Genomic DNA, 16,896 nt, shown 5'->3' on the forward strand with positions numbered 1-16,896 from the left:
AGTATTTATCAGCTGCTGTATGCTTCACAGGAAGTTTTTTTTCTTTTTAAATTTCTTTTCTGTCTGACCACTGTGCTCTCTGCTGACACCTCTGTCCATGTCAGGAATTGTCCAGAGCAGGAGAGGTTTGCTATGGGGATTTTCTACTGCTCTGGACAGTTCCTGACATGGACAGAGGTGGCAGCAGAGATCACTGTGGTCAGACTGAAAATAAATTCAAAAAGAAAAACTTCCTGCGAAGCATACAGCAGCTAATAAGTACTGGAAGGATTAAGGTTTTTAAAGGGGTTATCCAGGAAAAAACTTTTTTTTTTATAAATCAACTGGCTCCAGAAAGTTAAACAGATTTGTAAATTATTTTTATTAAAAATTTCTATTAAAAAATCTTAATCCTTTCAGTACTTATGAGCTGATGAAGTTGAGTTGTTCTTTTCTGTCTAAATGCTCTCTGGTGACACCTGTCTCGGGAACCGCCCAGTTTAGAAGCAAATCCCCATAGCAAACCTCTTCTACTCTGTGCAGTTCCCGAGTCAAGCAGAGATGTCAGCAGAGAGCAATGTTGTCAGACAGAAAACAACAACTCAACTTCAGCAGCTGATAATTATTGAAAGGATTAAGATTTTTTAATAGAAGTATCAAATCTGTTTTAACTTTTTGGAGCCAGTTGATATAAAAAAAAAAGTTTTTTCCTGGAATACCCCTTTAACTTTCTGGCACCAGTTGATTTAAAAAAAAATAAAAAATCTTTTCCACCAGTGTACCCCTTTAATTTTGCGGCCTTGTGCTAAAATAAAATATATTTTTCTCCATCATTCTACACTCAATACTTCATAGTGATGATGTAAAAATAGATATTTTTTTTTCAAGTTTATTAAAAACTAAAATTTCACATGAACATAAATATTCAGACCCTTTCCTATGACCCTTGAAATTCAGCTCTGAGCTCCTCCCATTTCCCTCGATCATCTCTGAGATGTTTCTACATATTCACTGGAGTCACTTGTGGTAAATTCAGTTGATCCTGCCACTAGGGACCCCCACAATCTTTCATGCAGCACCCAGCTATCATCAGCCTCCGGAGCACACATTACTCCGGGTCTGATGAATCACGATCATGGGGTTGGAGCTGTGACGTCACAATACTCCGGCCCCGCGATCATGATTCATCAGACCCTGAACGATGTTCGCTCCGGAGGCTGATGATAGTGGGGTGCTTCTGATCTCCCAAGCAAAATTGCCAAGTTGGGTGATGATGTGAGGGCCTCTGTATCAGAGATGGCAATCCTAGTGGATACTGGTCTCCCTAACAACCGGGCGAACAGTCCAGCTAGTAGTGCGGGGATGGTAATGCAGGTACGCCAAGATAATTAGTGGTTGTAGGGGATTCCATAATCAGGAAGACAAATAGAATAAATTGTCGCCAAGACCGCCATAACCGAATGGTTTGCTGTCTCCCTGCCAGAGTTTGGCATGTGGTGGAACAGGTGGACAAATTACTTGGGGGGGGGGGGGGCTGAGGATGACCCAGCTGTCGTGGTCCACGTGGGAAGTGGAGGTCCTTAAAGAATAATTATAAGTAACTAGGTGCCAAGCTGAAAGGAAGGACCTCTAAGGTTGTATTCTCTGGAATACTTCCTGTGCCATGTGCATCACAGGAAAGACAGTGGGATTTTACTGAGTTAATTGCATTGCTTAAGTCATGGTGTAAGGGGAAAGGGTTTGGGTTTTTAGAGCACTGGGCTGATTTTTCATTGGGGTACAAACTTTATTCTACAGAAAATTTGCACCTTAATGGAAGGGGATCCGCTGTGCTGGGGAGAGAATCCTGGAAGGGGTGGCAGAGTATTTAAACTAGGTAAGTGTAGGAAGGACAATAAAGCAAATTAAGCAGATAGTGGGACAGATAGGTTAAAGAGGGGTCAGGACATAATGGTGGGTGGAGAGGAGACCTGTGGGGGAGGTTAAAGGGGTACTCTTCCCCTAGACATCTTAAGTCAGATCGCGGGGGTCCCGCTGCTGGTTTCCATTGTGTTGGGGATCCAAAGCCTCCAGTGTTGCCGGAAGCCGTACAGGTGGGTGCTGCAGCCGAGATCCCAGGGGTCCCCAGCAGCGGGACCCCCGTGATCTGACAACTTATCCCCTATCCTTTGGAGTACCCCTTTAAGAGCAGTAGATAAGGAGATCCATTTGTTACAAACCAGTGGTGAAAGTAAATGTAGCCCCAATAACTCAGAAAATACCATTAGCCCCAATAACAAAAAAAATCCCATAGGCCTCAATAACTAAAAAAATCCTATAAGCCCCAATAACTCAAAAAATCCCATTTGCCCCATTAACTCAAAATCCCATTAGTAAAACTAAATGTGTAAAACATAATGGAAATGTAAAGTGTATGTTCACAAATGCCAGAAGTCTGGATACTGGAGGAACACATTGATATAGTTGGGGTCACTGAGACATGGCTGGACTCCTCGCATGACTGGGCTGTCAATCTGCAGGGGTTTACACTGTTTTGCAAGGATAGGGTATACAGGAAAGGTGGTGGAGTCTGTCTGTATGTTAAAAGCGGTAAAAGTCAGTGTGAACAATGCCATAGCGTGTGATGATTCTGAGGATGTGGAATCCCTGTGGGTAGAATTACAAAAGGAGGCAAAGACTGAAAAGATAATTTTTGGTGTCATCTATAGACTTCCCAACACCACTGAGGAGATAGAAGGTCAGCTGCATACACAAATAGAGAGGGCTGCCCGGGCAGGTACAGTGGTAATAATGGGAGATTTATCTATCCGGATATAGATTGGGGTCAGGGTTTGGCTAAAACTACAAAGGGGAGACAATTTCTAAATTTATTGCAGGATAATTTTATGGGCCAGTTTGTGGAGGACCCAACAATAAATGATGGTCTGTTGGATCTGGTCATTTCCAACAATGCTGAGCTGGTTGGGAATGTAACTGTGGTAATAGCGACCACAATATAGTTACTTTTGACTTAAAGTGTAGAAAGCAAAGACAGGTTGGGAGGGCAAAAACCTAGGAGGGCAAAAACCTGGAAGGGCAAAAACATTTAAAGGACAACTGCAGCAGTATGACACTTATCCCCTATCCACAGGATAGGGGATAAGGGTTTGATTGCGGGGAGTCCGTCCGCTGGGACCCCCCGCGATCTCCCTAACGGGGCCCCGCCATTAGCGCTCATGGTGAGCGCTAAGGCGCGTAGCGTCGACCGTCTCCTTCCTGTCCCCATACAGTTCTATGGGGGAGACGGGAGGCACGAACGCTGCCTCCCCGCCTCTCCCATAGAGATGTATGGAGGAGACGTGCCGGCTGCAACGTCATGCTGCGGCCGGCACGCCCCCTGCACGGGACAGCCGCGGCCCCGTACAGGAGATCACAGGGGGTCCCAGCGGTCGGACCCCCCGCGATCAAACACTTAACCCCCATCCTGTGGATAGGGGATACGTGTTAATCACGCTGCAGATGTCCTTTAATTAAAAAAAAAAAGGAAAATTTGCCTGGGAGGAACTGTTGTCAAATACTAATACAGACAAATCAACACTGAATAAATATATAGCTACATTTATTCCTAAGGGAAACGATTAAAACTAAATCCTACATGGCTGACAACTGATGTTAAAAGAGCAATAAACAACAAAAAATTGCTTTAAAAAATACAAATCTGAGGGGTCAGCTATAACATTTAAAGATCACAAAGAGCTCAATAAAATCTGTAAACATTTTATAAAAACAGCAAAGATTCAAAAAGAGAGACAGGTGGCCAAAGAAAGTCAAACAAATCCTAAATATTTTTTTTAGGTATATAAATGCAAAAAAAAAAAAAACAATGACAGAGCATGTAGGACCCCTTAATACTGATAATGGGGAGGTGGTCACTGGTCATCAAGAAAAGGCAGAGCTACTGAATGGGTTCTTTATTTCTGTATAAACGAAGTCCCGGCCAGTGCTGGTAACACATCATGTAATGTACTGAACTGGCTTAATGTAGATATGGTCCAAGGTAAATTAAAGGGATATTCCAGGTTTTTTTTAATTTTATTTGATTATGCTACAGGGGCTGTAAAGTTAGTGTAGTTCATAATATAGTGTCTTTACCTGTGTGTGACAGTTTTCTCACAATTCTTATGTGATTTTCACCCCAATATTTATTTTTAACAGCATACAAAATGACTGTTGTCTCAGATTTTTCCCAGGTTGCAATGTGGCCCAGACCTGACTCACTAGTCAGCTGATGACAGGGAGTCTGTCTGCTTCAATGGGTGGAAGGATCGCTTGGTGAGAGAGTGATCAATTTGCAACTAATGCAACAGCTGAAGACACCATGATTGAAAACCACAGGTCTTTTGAATGGATGCAGCTCATTTATGTTTCAATGGTTGGGTTGACTGATGTGTGGGAGGGAGGAAAATTGAATCATGGGATTTGTAGGGAAAAAAGAAAACTCAAACAGGAAATACCAGTTCACATAAAGGTAGCCACAGTGTTATGGTAATCTCACAACACAGCCATTCAGCCCCAAGACAAGCGCAGATCCTTCCTAAGCATGTCCATTACTGCCTGCCAGGTACGTACTAAAATCCCCTTATGGTGGATAACCCCTTTAAGTAAAGTAAAAGTAAGCACATCTCCAGGACCAGATGGATTACATCAAAGAGTTCTTAGAGAACTAGGTTCAGTAATCTCTGTTCCCTTGTTCATGATATTTAGAGATTCTCTGGTGTCTGGTATTTTGCCAAGGGACTGGTGCAAGCCGAATGTGGTGCCAATCTTCAAAAAGGGCTCTAGATTTTCCCCAGGTAATTATAGACCAGTAAGCAGGGAAAATAGTTTGAAGGACTTATAAGGGATTACATACAGGAATACATCGGGGATAATTGTATTATAAGTGATAGCCAGCATGGGTTTACTAAGGATAGAAGTTGTCAAACCAATCTAATTTGCTTTTATGAATATGTGAGTAGAAGCCTTGACCGAAGATTGGCTGCGGATATAGTATTTTTGGATTTTGCAAGAGCGTTTGATACTGTCCGTCATAGACGTCTGATAGGTAAGTTAAGGTCTTTGGGTTTGGAAACTTTAGTTTGTAACTGGATTGAAAACTGGCTTAAGGATCGTACCCAGAGTGTGATGGTCAATGATTCGTACTCTTATTGGTCCCCGGTTATGTGTACCCCAAGGTTATGTACTGGGCCTGCTGTTGTTTAATTTATTTATTAATGATATAGAGGATGGGATTAACAGCTCTGTTTCTATTTTTGCAGCAAGCTTTGTAGCATGGTACAGTCTATAGAGGATGTGTATAAGTTACAAGATGTCTGGGCATCCACTTGGCATATGATGTTCAATGTGTAAAGTTATGCATCTGGGTACTAAAAACCTGCATGCATCGTATGTTTTAGGGGGGGGGGGGTTAAACTGGTAGAGAAGGATCTGGGTGTACTTAGATCATAAGTAGATAATAGACTACAGAATAGTATGCAGTGTCAGACAGATGCTTCTACAGCCAGCAGGATATTGTCCTGTATCAAAAGAGGCATGGACTCAAGGGACAGAGACATAATACTACCCCTTTCTAAAGCATTGGTACAGCCTCACCCGGAATATGCTGTTCAGTTTTGGTCACAAGTTCATAAATATGTTGTGGAGCTGGAGAAACACTCCTGGTTTTACTAACTTTGCTTGGTGGCAAAACCTCTTTAGAATGTTCAAGGCAACCCTCCAACACCCAGCGAGTTCTCTGCACAAGCCCATTTATAATTCATAGGACTTACGCACTGAACTTGTTGGGCATCAAACTGTTGGCTTTCTGACAGCTCTCTAAAGATTAAGTGGTAATTGAACCATAGAGTAACACTTTAAGGATAGGTGAACAATGTACTCATCCTGGGAGACTCATTAGATAAAACAAACATGGTTGACAAAATGAGAGTAGGATGAAAAAGAGCAATAAGAAATTGATTTATATTATGGAAAACTATCCTGTTGTCGCTTATTTTTCATGTTTGTCTGGGGGTGTGCCACCACAGCCATCACGCCCCTTCCCACACCCCCGGAATCAGACTTCTTATCCACTATCCTTTGGATCGGGGATATGATGTCTAGTGGAGAAGTACACCTTAAGGCTTCCTGTCCACCTCTTCTAAAAACGAAACCATATTGCTTTAGTACTTCCATTTTTGGAACTATTGGTTGTTTCTACCCTATTACGCACACACACATATTGGTCGAGTGTGGGGCCAGGCAGCAGCGGAAATTCAAATGCAAGGTAATAATCACAGGATTTTACAGGGACATAATTGAAAATGGCTTATATCAAGATTCTATTCTTTTTGTGATAAATTGTGCAGCCCTTATTTCTACGTATGTTTCACCTATTGACCAGTACCTGCAAAAGATTTTGTGGCTTTTGTAATGCTTCACAGCTTGGCCACAAAATTCACAAAGTTGGAGAAGTGGAGGTTTTCCTGTTGAGGCCTCTATGTGCTTTGATCGAACATGCTGAGTGAGATCATCTAGAAAAAAAAATTACAATTTTTTTTAAACTAATTATAGCTGACCATTAAAGTACACCCTTTTTGAGTTAAATAATTTTACATATCAGGACATAGGAAAAAAAAAAAATAAGGATCATCTTGTCCTCAGCAGGTTTTACAATTAAATACAACCTCAGATGGACAACCACACACAGAATTTAATTTAAAATCAAAACAAAAAATTAAAATTCCCCTATGAATTAATAACATGCACAACCACCCTTTAACACAAAAACTTGAAGTGATGGTTTTTGTAGGACTTTTTAGTCTGGAGAAATTCTGCCTCACTCTTCTTTACAATGTTGCTTGTGTTCATTGAAGTTTTGGGCATTTATTTATGCACAGCTCTCCTAAAAGGGGTTTTGCCATCTCCATGATCTCCATGATTACTGTTCATTGTCTAGGCTACAGACCACCTTTCCTTACTGTGTTGGACATTGTTAATGGACAATTATCATTCCCATTCAAAACTGTATGCACCATAATGTATACGGTTGTCTCTGTTTTTCAAACCATACGGTTATTTACTTTTTTTTTTTTCCGGACAGAAAATCGTGGCCTACCACGGTTTTTGGTCCAGATGAGAAACCGTATTAAACCATATACATTTTTTTTAAACATCGGAGTCAATGGGAACCGTTCAGAACCGTATGTGCGTACGATTCCATCCGGTTTTCACCATACGGTTTTTGACTTTGCAGTTTTTTTCTTGGAATTTCAATCAAACAAGTGAAACTTTATTCATAATGGAGTGAAAAGTTAAATGTATACTTTTTTTTCCCTTAAAAAACAGATGCAACTGGACATCATTTTTCAAACCATATACGGTTTTCAACCATAAAAAGATAAAAATTTGTACACACGTTTTGATACAATGTTTTGAGGAATCCGGGTTTTTTTTTTTTTTTTTTATCAAAAACTTGATACGGGAACTGTAGAAACGTAGTGTGAACCCAGCCTAAGTCATGCAAAGTGGTAGCAGTCTGCACAACACCAAAAAATCTATTGCCTTGTCTAAAGTGTCACTCACAAGGCAAAAGCGTCTTCTGAAAGCAGGCTTTGCTATAAGGTGAAAAAGGTTGAAAATGAGTAGAAAATGGTATGTCCACATATACTGTCATGTACCCTAACAGAATCCATTTAATTTAGTGTAACTATGTCCAGTCCATTTCTAAGATTATACAGTTTATTTGTGAGACTGAAAGGCATGGCTGATCTTGTTTTTGAGTTTTGGAACAAAAACGATATGCATAAAAATAGACTAAACAGAGTAACTAGTAGACTACATTTGGTCCACAGGACTCGATGGATCCTGCACAGGTATGCTACGGTATATAACAGAATACTGTTTTGTCACAAAGATTTAGGTGTATAGACTTGGATCTTGCTAGCAGGTGCCCAGAAATAATGGGACAAAATACTGTCATTTTTCCCAACCGTATAGTAACATTTCCAGAGTATGCTACATAAAAAATAATAAAAAATAAAAAAAACACTTTGTATACTTTTTGGTTGTATTGCACTTGGATGTTGTAAGCCCAAGAATGAAGGGAAGAGTCACACACGTCCAATGAAAAGTGCATATATGAAACCAGAAAGGGGAAATCATGTGAACTTCAGCTCCTTTTACAAATTACACAGAATTTCACAAAGAGTAGGTTCTTTCTTATGCCAAAACTGCAGGTTAAAAGAAACTGAATTCATGACAAGTGAATATACCATGCAAATGACAAATGGACTGGGGAGTGGTAGGAGCTTTCTTTGTCTTCGTGACTATACTGTCTGTGGCAAACCCCTTTTTTATTCCTAATTAGAATTCACCCTTTCACCTACCAAATGTTCTTCTAAGACATCTGCAGTACTCAGATGAACTCCGACACTAAACATCTTGACAGCCTGTAATTGCCTTTTTTTGCAATGCAAAATGATTATTAACTTCTCAGTTCATTACCAAAGCAAATTTAATTCTTAAATATCAAAAAGCAGTCGGAGTATAACAATGAATTATTGTTTAAATAGGCAAGGAAAATATAGATTACACTGTGACAGATGTGGGAAAATAAATAGTCTTTAACCTGGACAATATTTGACTGTGTCTAATTGCCCTTTTCCATGTAAAGCTGGACTGCTTTTCCAAAGCAATGTAAAAGAGATTTTTCGGTGTTTGTCTGTGAATCTATTACAATGCTGCATCCTGGGAATCCTTGAACAGAGAACAAGTACTGAGACATTAAATCAAAATCACCATGAGTTTTAGCGGAAGTCCTAACACATTACCACAAATGTTTATTCATTTTCTGTCAAGTTATACATAAGGAAAAGAAGAACTGAAAAGCTGACACCTTACGGATATATAATTGTAGATATATCAGTAAATATGGATAGATAAGATAGATAAAAATTATTTAAAGATCGGCAACTATAAAACAAAGGCCAGAAGGCATCCCTTTAAAGACATCAGAGTTCTTTATAACAGTGTCAATAGATAATAGTCAGCAGAGCCATGCCGATTACATCTGCTGATGCAGACAAAGAAACATAAAATCCCCAATATACTGATTGTAACATAAAAAAATGGAAAACTTTAGGACCCTTTCCCCTTTTTATCATCAGGTAAAATTAGCAAACATTTCTGTTGACCACATGATAGGGGATCAGCTGCCCTCTACCTGGAGACCCCACCTAACTATCTTTAGGCCTCTTCCTAACTAAAGTTATACATTCTCGTCAAGCATGGGCAAAGAAACTATAGGGATGTACACACGATTTTACCCAACAATTAAATACATATTTACTCAATTATTTCAACTGTTAGGATGCTGGTAGCTGTAGTTTGGAATGCATAAAAAGGAGCCATGTAAAATAATGATATGTAGACAGTAAGTGTACTAAATTGGCCATACATTTCAGATGACCATACGTTTCATCCATGTATTCTGATGCAAACACTGTTTTAGCAGGATAAGAAATCCTTGTTTCCCCCTTATGCACGGGAAGATGTGCGGCCAGTGAATGATGAAAGGGCCAAATTAACAATTCACCAATTATTGGTGCCCGGTTTTCAAACCATGTAAAGGTTTTTCAAATCAATCAACAAGCTTGGTGCTCCTATCTTGGAAACAGTTGGCCTATCAAAAAGTGCCCTTAAAGGGGTACTCCGCTGCTCAACATTTGGAGCAAACTGGAGCAGGCACCGGGAGCTTGAGACATAATAGCCCCGCCTCCTCATGACATTATGCCCCCCCCCCCTCAATGCAAGTCTATGGGAGGGGGCGTGGCGGCTGTCACAAGCTCCCCGCATCAGCTCCAGCGTTCGGAACAGTTTGTTCCAAACGCTGAGCAGCGGAGTACCCCTTTAAATAGGCACTGGTGTTTCAAACACCTTTCCTCAATTTGATAGCGAGTGTGAGTCCTAACATATTGGTTAATAACTTTACTAATAAAAAGGACTCCTCAACCACAGAAAAACTGTACAGAAGTCTTGGCCACTATTCATTTCCTTTCCTTGCAATCTGATTTCCTGTTGTCTGGGAAAATCTGTCTCTAGTAACAGCTAGATCAGGACAAATCGCAGGAAGTAGGGGACAGGGCTTACTGTGTGCTATGTGCAGGAGAAAGAGAGCACTTAATAAAGCCTGGGCTGTGCACCTGCAGGCTGAGCCAGTCTGCCTGCTGAAGAAGATTCACACTGTTCCTCAAAGGTAAATCAAGACTTCCTTCTCATCTCTTACCACCCATAAAGATTAGGGCAACTATCATGTATTTTCTGCTGTACGCTCACAGTGCTGCAGTGTAATCATCCCTCTTCCTCCTTCCATTATCTTATCAGAAGCAACAGTTCAGTGCTTAAATGGGCACTGTCATCAACTTTTTTTTTTTGATATGTTGTAGTACTTATGTACTACAACGTATCTCTAATATACTTTTATTATTTTTTTTTTTTTATTAAAATGGTTTCATTTAAATTTGAAAACCGGCCACTAGGGGGCTCCCTCTTAGTGGTCGGCTGCAGCCTGGCGTGACGTCACGCCTGAAAAAGGACTGATTTTGGCCTGGCAATCAGTCCTTTTTCAGTTAGGCTGCACTCGCTCCCTGCCTGTCAATCAGACAGGCAGGGAGCGAGCGCATTGGCTCCCCGGCCACTGGCTGGGAGGCCACTCCTCCCGCACATCGCCGCCGCTGTCCCTGCACGCCCGCTGCCGGACTCTGCAGTAAGTGTAATGAGGGAAGGGGGTATGCGGGAGGGGGGTTTGTGATGGAGGGAACGGGGTATGCAGGGGGGGGGGGGGGGCTAGTGTTTGTGATGGAGAGAATGGGGTATGGTGCGGGGGAGGGGGGACGGAGGGAACGGGCTAGCGCCGTATGTAACTCACTAATAGTTTATCTACACAGGGTGCCTCCAGCTGTTTCAATACTACAACTCCCAGCATGCCCTGACAGCCAGTAGATGTCAGGGCAAGCTGGGAGTTGTAGTGGTGAAACAGCTGGAGGCACCCTGTGTAGATGAACTAAGGGCAGAAGACAGGCAGACAAAAAGTTATTTTTAATATAGTAAAAATTAAAATTAAAAGCAGGGAGGGGGTTAGGGATAGATTGGCTATAGGCAGGGTCAGAAAAAAAATAGGATGGTGGGAGCTACCCTTTAATATAATTATTTCCTTGCTGTGCTGCTGCTGTTTCTTTTCTTTCTGCTTTTTTTCTTCTGCTGTTTCTTTTCTATATGGCACCTTGAAAACTAGTGCATCAGAATCCTTTTCTCCCTCCACATGCAATAGCACTCTACTGTGTAAATGATCAGCCCAGCACCATACAAGCCTGTTCAGTCCAGGGTATGTTGTTCTTAAGCATGTTGTGGCATAGAAGACAGGAGTATGTGCTTTAATTGAACAGAGAAGAGAAAGTATGTCCATGTTTGTATACTACTAGCAAACAGCCCAGCTCTGGCCCCCACCCCGAGAGAATTAAAAATAGTTGTGCACCATGGAGGGGACTCTCAGGAGCTCAATAACAGCAGTGAGCATTAAAGTCATCTTGTCACCACTTTAAAGGGCTAATCCCACAAAACCATAAATGTTTATAAACATCTCTTGAAACAAACAGGTACATTTTAAACCAAAATGTCTTCTAAGAACAAGCCTGCCATTTTAGCATTCTTTTACTGGGTGCTAGATAATCTGTTTGATATATTTACACTGTTACAACTGAAATATCTGCGGACCATTTCCCTCTATATTTATGAACAGGACCAGGAAGGAGGGCCAAGCTGTTGAAGTTCTGCAGCATTTCTTGCCTCCTTGCTCCCCTATCCTGCCTATCCTGCATGATTGATGTACAGAGACTTGTATGTCAATCAACAAGGATGGGAAGGTAGAAGATGTGTAATGCTGCATACAGGGATTGAGTTGCAAAGCTGAGCTCTAAACATCAATTATGCAGGGAGTAATGGGGACCAAGGAAGTGAGCGATGCTGCAGCATTTCAGTAGCTCAGCCCCACCTCTGGGAGCCTTCAACCTAGGTGTAAAACATTATTTTATAACTCATTAAAAACCGATCTGTTGCGTTACTGGTAGGTTTACCTTGCTTGCCTATACATATATTCAAAGAATGGGCCTTTTCTTTCCCTTACACAAGGGCCATTTCTTTCCTGGCAGCCTCCCAGTTTGACCGGGAGTGCATGGTAAGTGTGCTATAACATCCTGTTCACACTGGTGTGGTGCTGTGCGGCGTCCGTTGCTGCCGTGGCGCAGAGGTGCGGCCCATAGACTGGTTTGAGAGGCGTTGGGGCTGCTCTGCCGGTGGGTCGTTCCCCCTGTGGGCACTGGTGTCGCGGCGGTGGTGGTCGCCGCCCAGTGCTACGCCATTTTATGCTAGGGACGTTAGGGACCCACTCTAAATAGGTGGCCTTGACGTGGCGAGTGGGCTTTGTACTTTTTGACCAAAACGTATATACTAACAACCTGTTAGTTTTTGATATTATGCTGAGAAGCAATTGGATCATTGTGCAAGATTGTAGATGTGCACCATGTCTGTTTCCTACTTGAGTACACATATATTCAAAGATCTCTGCCACTCATTTCATGAAAATAAGGTGACAGAATCCCTTTATATGAGAGACAGCTGAAATGAAACGCTATGCAAAAGGAGTAAATGCTGTTGTATGATGTAAATAAAAAAGAAAGTGTCAGGGGTGGTGTACAGTGAGTTCTAACGATTACATAGAATTTGATATTTTACTCAGAATTTCCCACAGATCCTAAGCTAAAACTTTGTCTTAGCTCCAGGCCTTGTTTTAAAGCTTCTTAATTAAATGGTCACTGTCTGTGGTTTCAAACAAATTCCCTCTATTTGATAGCCTAGATGATTCCTAACATATTTGTAAATAACTTTTACCCCATAAAAAATTAAAAGCTCTTAAAGTCTTGGACACTAGGTGTCTCACTTTCCTGCAATATGTTGTCTGTTTTCTGTATAGTAATTCCTTCTCTTGTAGCAGGGAGACCAGGAAAGAACAGAGTAAATAGGGACAGAACTAGTGCTATTAACAGCAGAGGGGGAGAAAGCCTAAGTTGTGTATTTGCAATATGTTTACCTCAAGGTAAATCAAGGCTTTCCTCTCATCTCTAATTAGCCAGAAAGTTATGGACAGCTGACCCTTGTCTAAGAACCAGTGTATCTATTTCTGTGTGTCCATAATTTTGCATCCTAAATGTAATCTCCGTATACCTTTAGTTCTACACAGACAAACTTTATTATAGGGATCAAAAAAGAATCAAAGTACAGACAACAAAAGGAAGACATCACTCTGTGCAAGTGATATTACAACAGGATGAAAAGAATATTTAAGAACTGTGGAGGCATTGAAAAACCTTTCTTAAATTGAGCTAGAGGCAGGACACTATTTCCAAAGAGAAAGTTGTGGACTCATGTCATGCCAGTATCATGCCACCAAATAAATATCCTGCAGTAAGGGTCAAAATGGACAAAGGACTAAGGACAAAAAATGGACTGCAGAGATCATTTGAATCTCACTAAAGGCTAGAAAGCCAATGAGTGAAGGGCAAATAATGCAGAGAAGGGCAATAACATCTTAACAAGCAACAAAGTCCACATAAGAAGAGACAGATGAAAGAAGATCATTCTCAGGAGTTATCCACCTCCAATGACTAGTAGAAGCTAAACATAGCAGCAGTTGGGCCAATCTCACTTATAAGTAATAATTCAATAGGTGAGGGACAGAGAAGTCCCCAAACCTTTTATTTCAATCTAGTGCTTCCTAGAGGCCCGAAAAAGCACTAGTGTGAAACCGCGCTGTTGCCGTCAGCTGTATTCCCCCTAGTTGTCCCTCCCATCTTGAAAGTTTTATGTGAGAATTAATAAAGAAGATTTTAAGAAGATGTGGTGAGTGCCAACTATCTATGTCCCTATGGTGATTGCAGAATTAATAGAGTCCTGACTTAATTTGGGAACATAATAATACATAACCTTATATTTAGCCGTATTAATCCGCCATTTGGAATACCTGGAAAAACCCTGCAGTAAAGAGAACAGATTTGAGAGTGAGACCAATGGCCTGGTCAGAGTCAGTAATAACTTGTCTATGAAAAGGTAAGTCTAGTACTGCGAACACGAAATCGTAATGTCAGATATATCAGGATAGCTCCTGATGAGAATTGTGAGGAGCTCATTGGCAAGGGCTCTAGTGAAAAACTATTTTTTTTTAAATCAACTGGTGCTAAAACGTTAAACAGATTTGTAAATTACTTCTATTTAAAAATCTTTATCCCTCCAGTACTTATCAGCTGCTGTATGCTCCACAGGAAGTTCTTTTCTTTTATAATGTCTTTCCTGTCTGACCACACTGCTCTCTGCTGACACCTCTGTCCATGTCAGGAACTGTCCAGAGCAGGATAGGCTTGCTATGGGGATTTTCTCCTACTCTGGACAGTTCCTAAAATGGACAGAGGTATTAGCAGAGAGCACCGTGGTCAGACAGAAAAGAAATGTAACAAATAAATTTAATAAGAAAAGAACTTCCTCTGTAGTATACAGCAGCTGATAAGTACTGGAAAGATTAAGATTTTTAAATAAAAGTAGTTTAGAGTACCCCTTTAAGATATGCACATGGAGATAAATAGATGAAGCAGGGAGCCTAAAGAAACGGGCCCTGGATTCCAAACTGCTCCAATACCGAAAACAAATAAGGCCAGTTCATATAATTAAAAGCTTTCACAATATCAAAACCAAGCTTTTTCTGATATTATCTTTGGCCTTTTGGCCAGGGATAAACCCCCCCTGGTCCACCCCAACCAATACTAGGAGAAAAGCACTCAGCCCATGGGCTAATATGGCAGTTAAAGGGGTACTCTGGTGGAAAACTTTTTTTTTTTTCTAAATCAACTGGTGCCAGAAAGTTAAACAGATTTGTAAACTACTTCTATTAAAAAATCTTAATCCTTCCAGTACTTATTAGATGCTGAATACTACAGAGGAAATTATTTTCTTTTTGGAACACAGTGCTCTCTGCTGACATCACGAGCACAGTGCTCTCTGCTGACATCTCTGTCCATTTTAGGAACTGTCCAGAGCAGCATATGTTTGCTATGGGGATTTTTTTTCCTACTATTAACAGTTCTTAAAAGGACAGAGATGTCAGCAGAGAGCACTGTGCTCATGATGTCAGCAGAGAGCTCTGTGTTCCAAAAAGAAAAGAATTTCCTTTGTAGTATTCAGCAGCCAATAAGTACTGGAAGGATTAAGATTTTTTAATAGAAGTGATTTACAAATCTGTTTAACTTTCTGGCACCAGTTGATCACACCTACTAGGTATATAAATATATATAAAACAGCTAATCTGTATTTGCCAAGGAGAGGCAACGGAACGCGTAGGGTTCCATTAGGGGCATGTGCGTGCAGGGTAAGTATTTTTCCTATTGCTGTGATCTTCTGCCTATTTATGCTCTGCCAGGCCTCTGACCTGTTTATTTTAAAGCTTTTTGTGCTCCTGATACGTTACAGTACAGTAGGCAAGTGGATGGGACAGTGATACAGGGTCTGTTCTTCCACACTGTATCACAGTGTTGGTCATATATAATTTGCTTCTTAGTATACCTGGACATCTCTGCCAGCAAGTTGAGGAAGTTTCTTGCAGAAGGAGCCGATGCACAGAGCTCACATAGGACACATCCGCATTAGTTAGCCGAACGCATGCCCTCCCCCTGCCTTCAGTCTGCAGGCACACTATTTATTCCACAATTTTGGCCCCATAATCGGCCGTGCTCTCAGCAGTCAGACAACCACCAATCAGCTTTTTATCCCCTATCCTGTGATAAGGAAATAACTTTATGACAGGAATACCCTTTGAGGTACCATTTTAAAATTAGCAACATTTTAAAATCTACAGGTATTTCTAATCTATAATTATTATTAGAGGTACATCTATTGGGTGGTGACATGCATTTAAGACCACTTGGGTACAACCGACTCCAATACACTTGTCAGAATGCTTTTGTAGTATCGCGACCCTAGTATTACATGCATGTAATCTTTGCATATATACTTTAATCCCATAATTACATTCTTCAGTCACCTCCTGCAGGTCTTGATACTGCTATGACTTGTAGTTTATCCTATTATTCAACTACCCAGATTTAAAAAAAAAAATGTTTTAATATCATTGCTATACATATATAATATTTGTGTTAGGAAAGATATGCAGTTTTAATGACATGGTAGAATTATTGGAGTCACTGATATTATATAGGTTATATCATTTCAAAAGGTGCAACCTTAAAAATTCTTACTTTCCAAAATAATTTTAGGATTATTTTATTTTTATAAAGACCCAAAGATTCTAGATAGGAGATATTTTAAAAAGTTAAATACCAGTGCAATACCAAATACTGCCCCTGAACAAGAGTGGCACTGTTTCTGGAAAAGCAGTAAGCCAGTGTTTTACTATATGAATGAAGTAAGACTTATCATGCCGCTCCTCGTTACATTCCCTTTTATGGAACCACAGGAACTGTACTGACTGCCACAGAGTTACTCATAACATTGCACAGATGTTCTATTGGGATGCAGCAGAACTAAATTAAACTGCAGTCATTAGAGAATGGCAATTTAATTATAAAACCATTTTAACTAATCCTTAAACTCTAAGACATCTCCCAAGATTCACAGTCCTTCAGCATAATATACCAGCTTTATGCTCCAGGAGGACATAGCAGATTTTGTATAATGTATATGTTTTGTATTTCTTTAAATTCTCTGAAAAAGAAATCTCTTATTTTATCTTCCATTATTTAACCCTGTAGTGACCAAGCCAATTTGGGCCTTTTTGCCCAAACA

General features: G+C 40.6%; 1 protein-coding gene across 8 annotated transcripts in view; it reads right to left on the minus strand.

Moving 5' to 3' along the window:
- LOC130272159 (zinc finger and BTB domain-containing protein 49-like) overlaps positions 1 to 16,896 on the minus strand; it is a 58,056-nt gene that overhangs the window by 13,363 nt on the left and 27,797 nt on the right. For all 8 annotated transcript variants that reach the window (XM_056518294.1, XM_056518301.1, XM_056518295.1 and 5 more), the window contains one exon: positions 6,401 to 6,527. In XM_056518294.1, the coding sequence (XP_056374269.1) occupies positions 6,401 to 6,527 (127 nt within the window). The remainder of the gene's footprint in view (positions 1 to 6,400; positions 6,528 to 16,896) is intronic.

This window comes from Hyla sarda, chromosome 1 (assembly GCF_029499605.1).
Source record: "Hyla sarda isolate aHylSar1 chromosome 1, aHylSar1.hap1, whole genome shotgun sequence".
Classification (NCBI taxonomy): Eukaryota; Metazoa; Chordata; class Amphibia; order Anura; family Hylidae; genus Hyla; species Hyla sarda.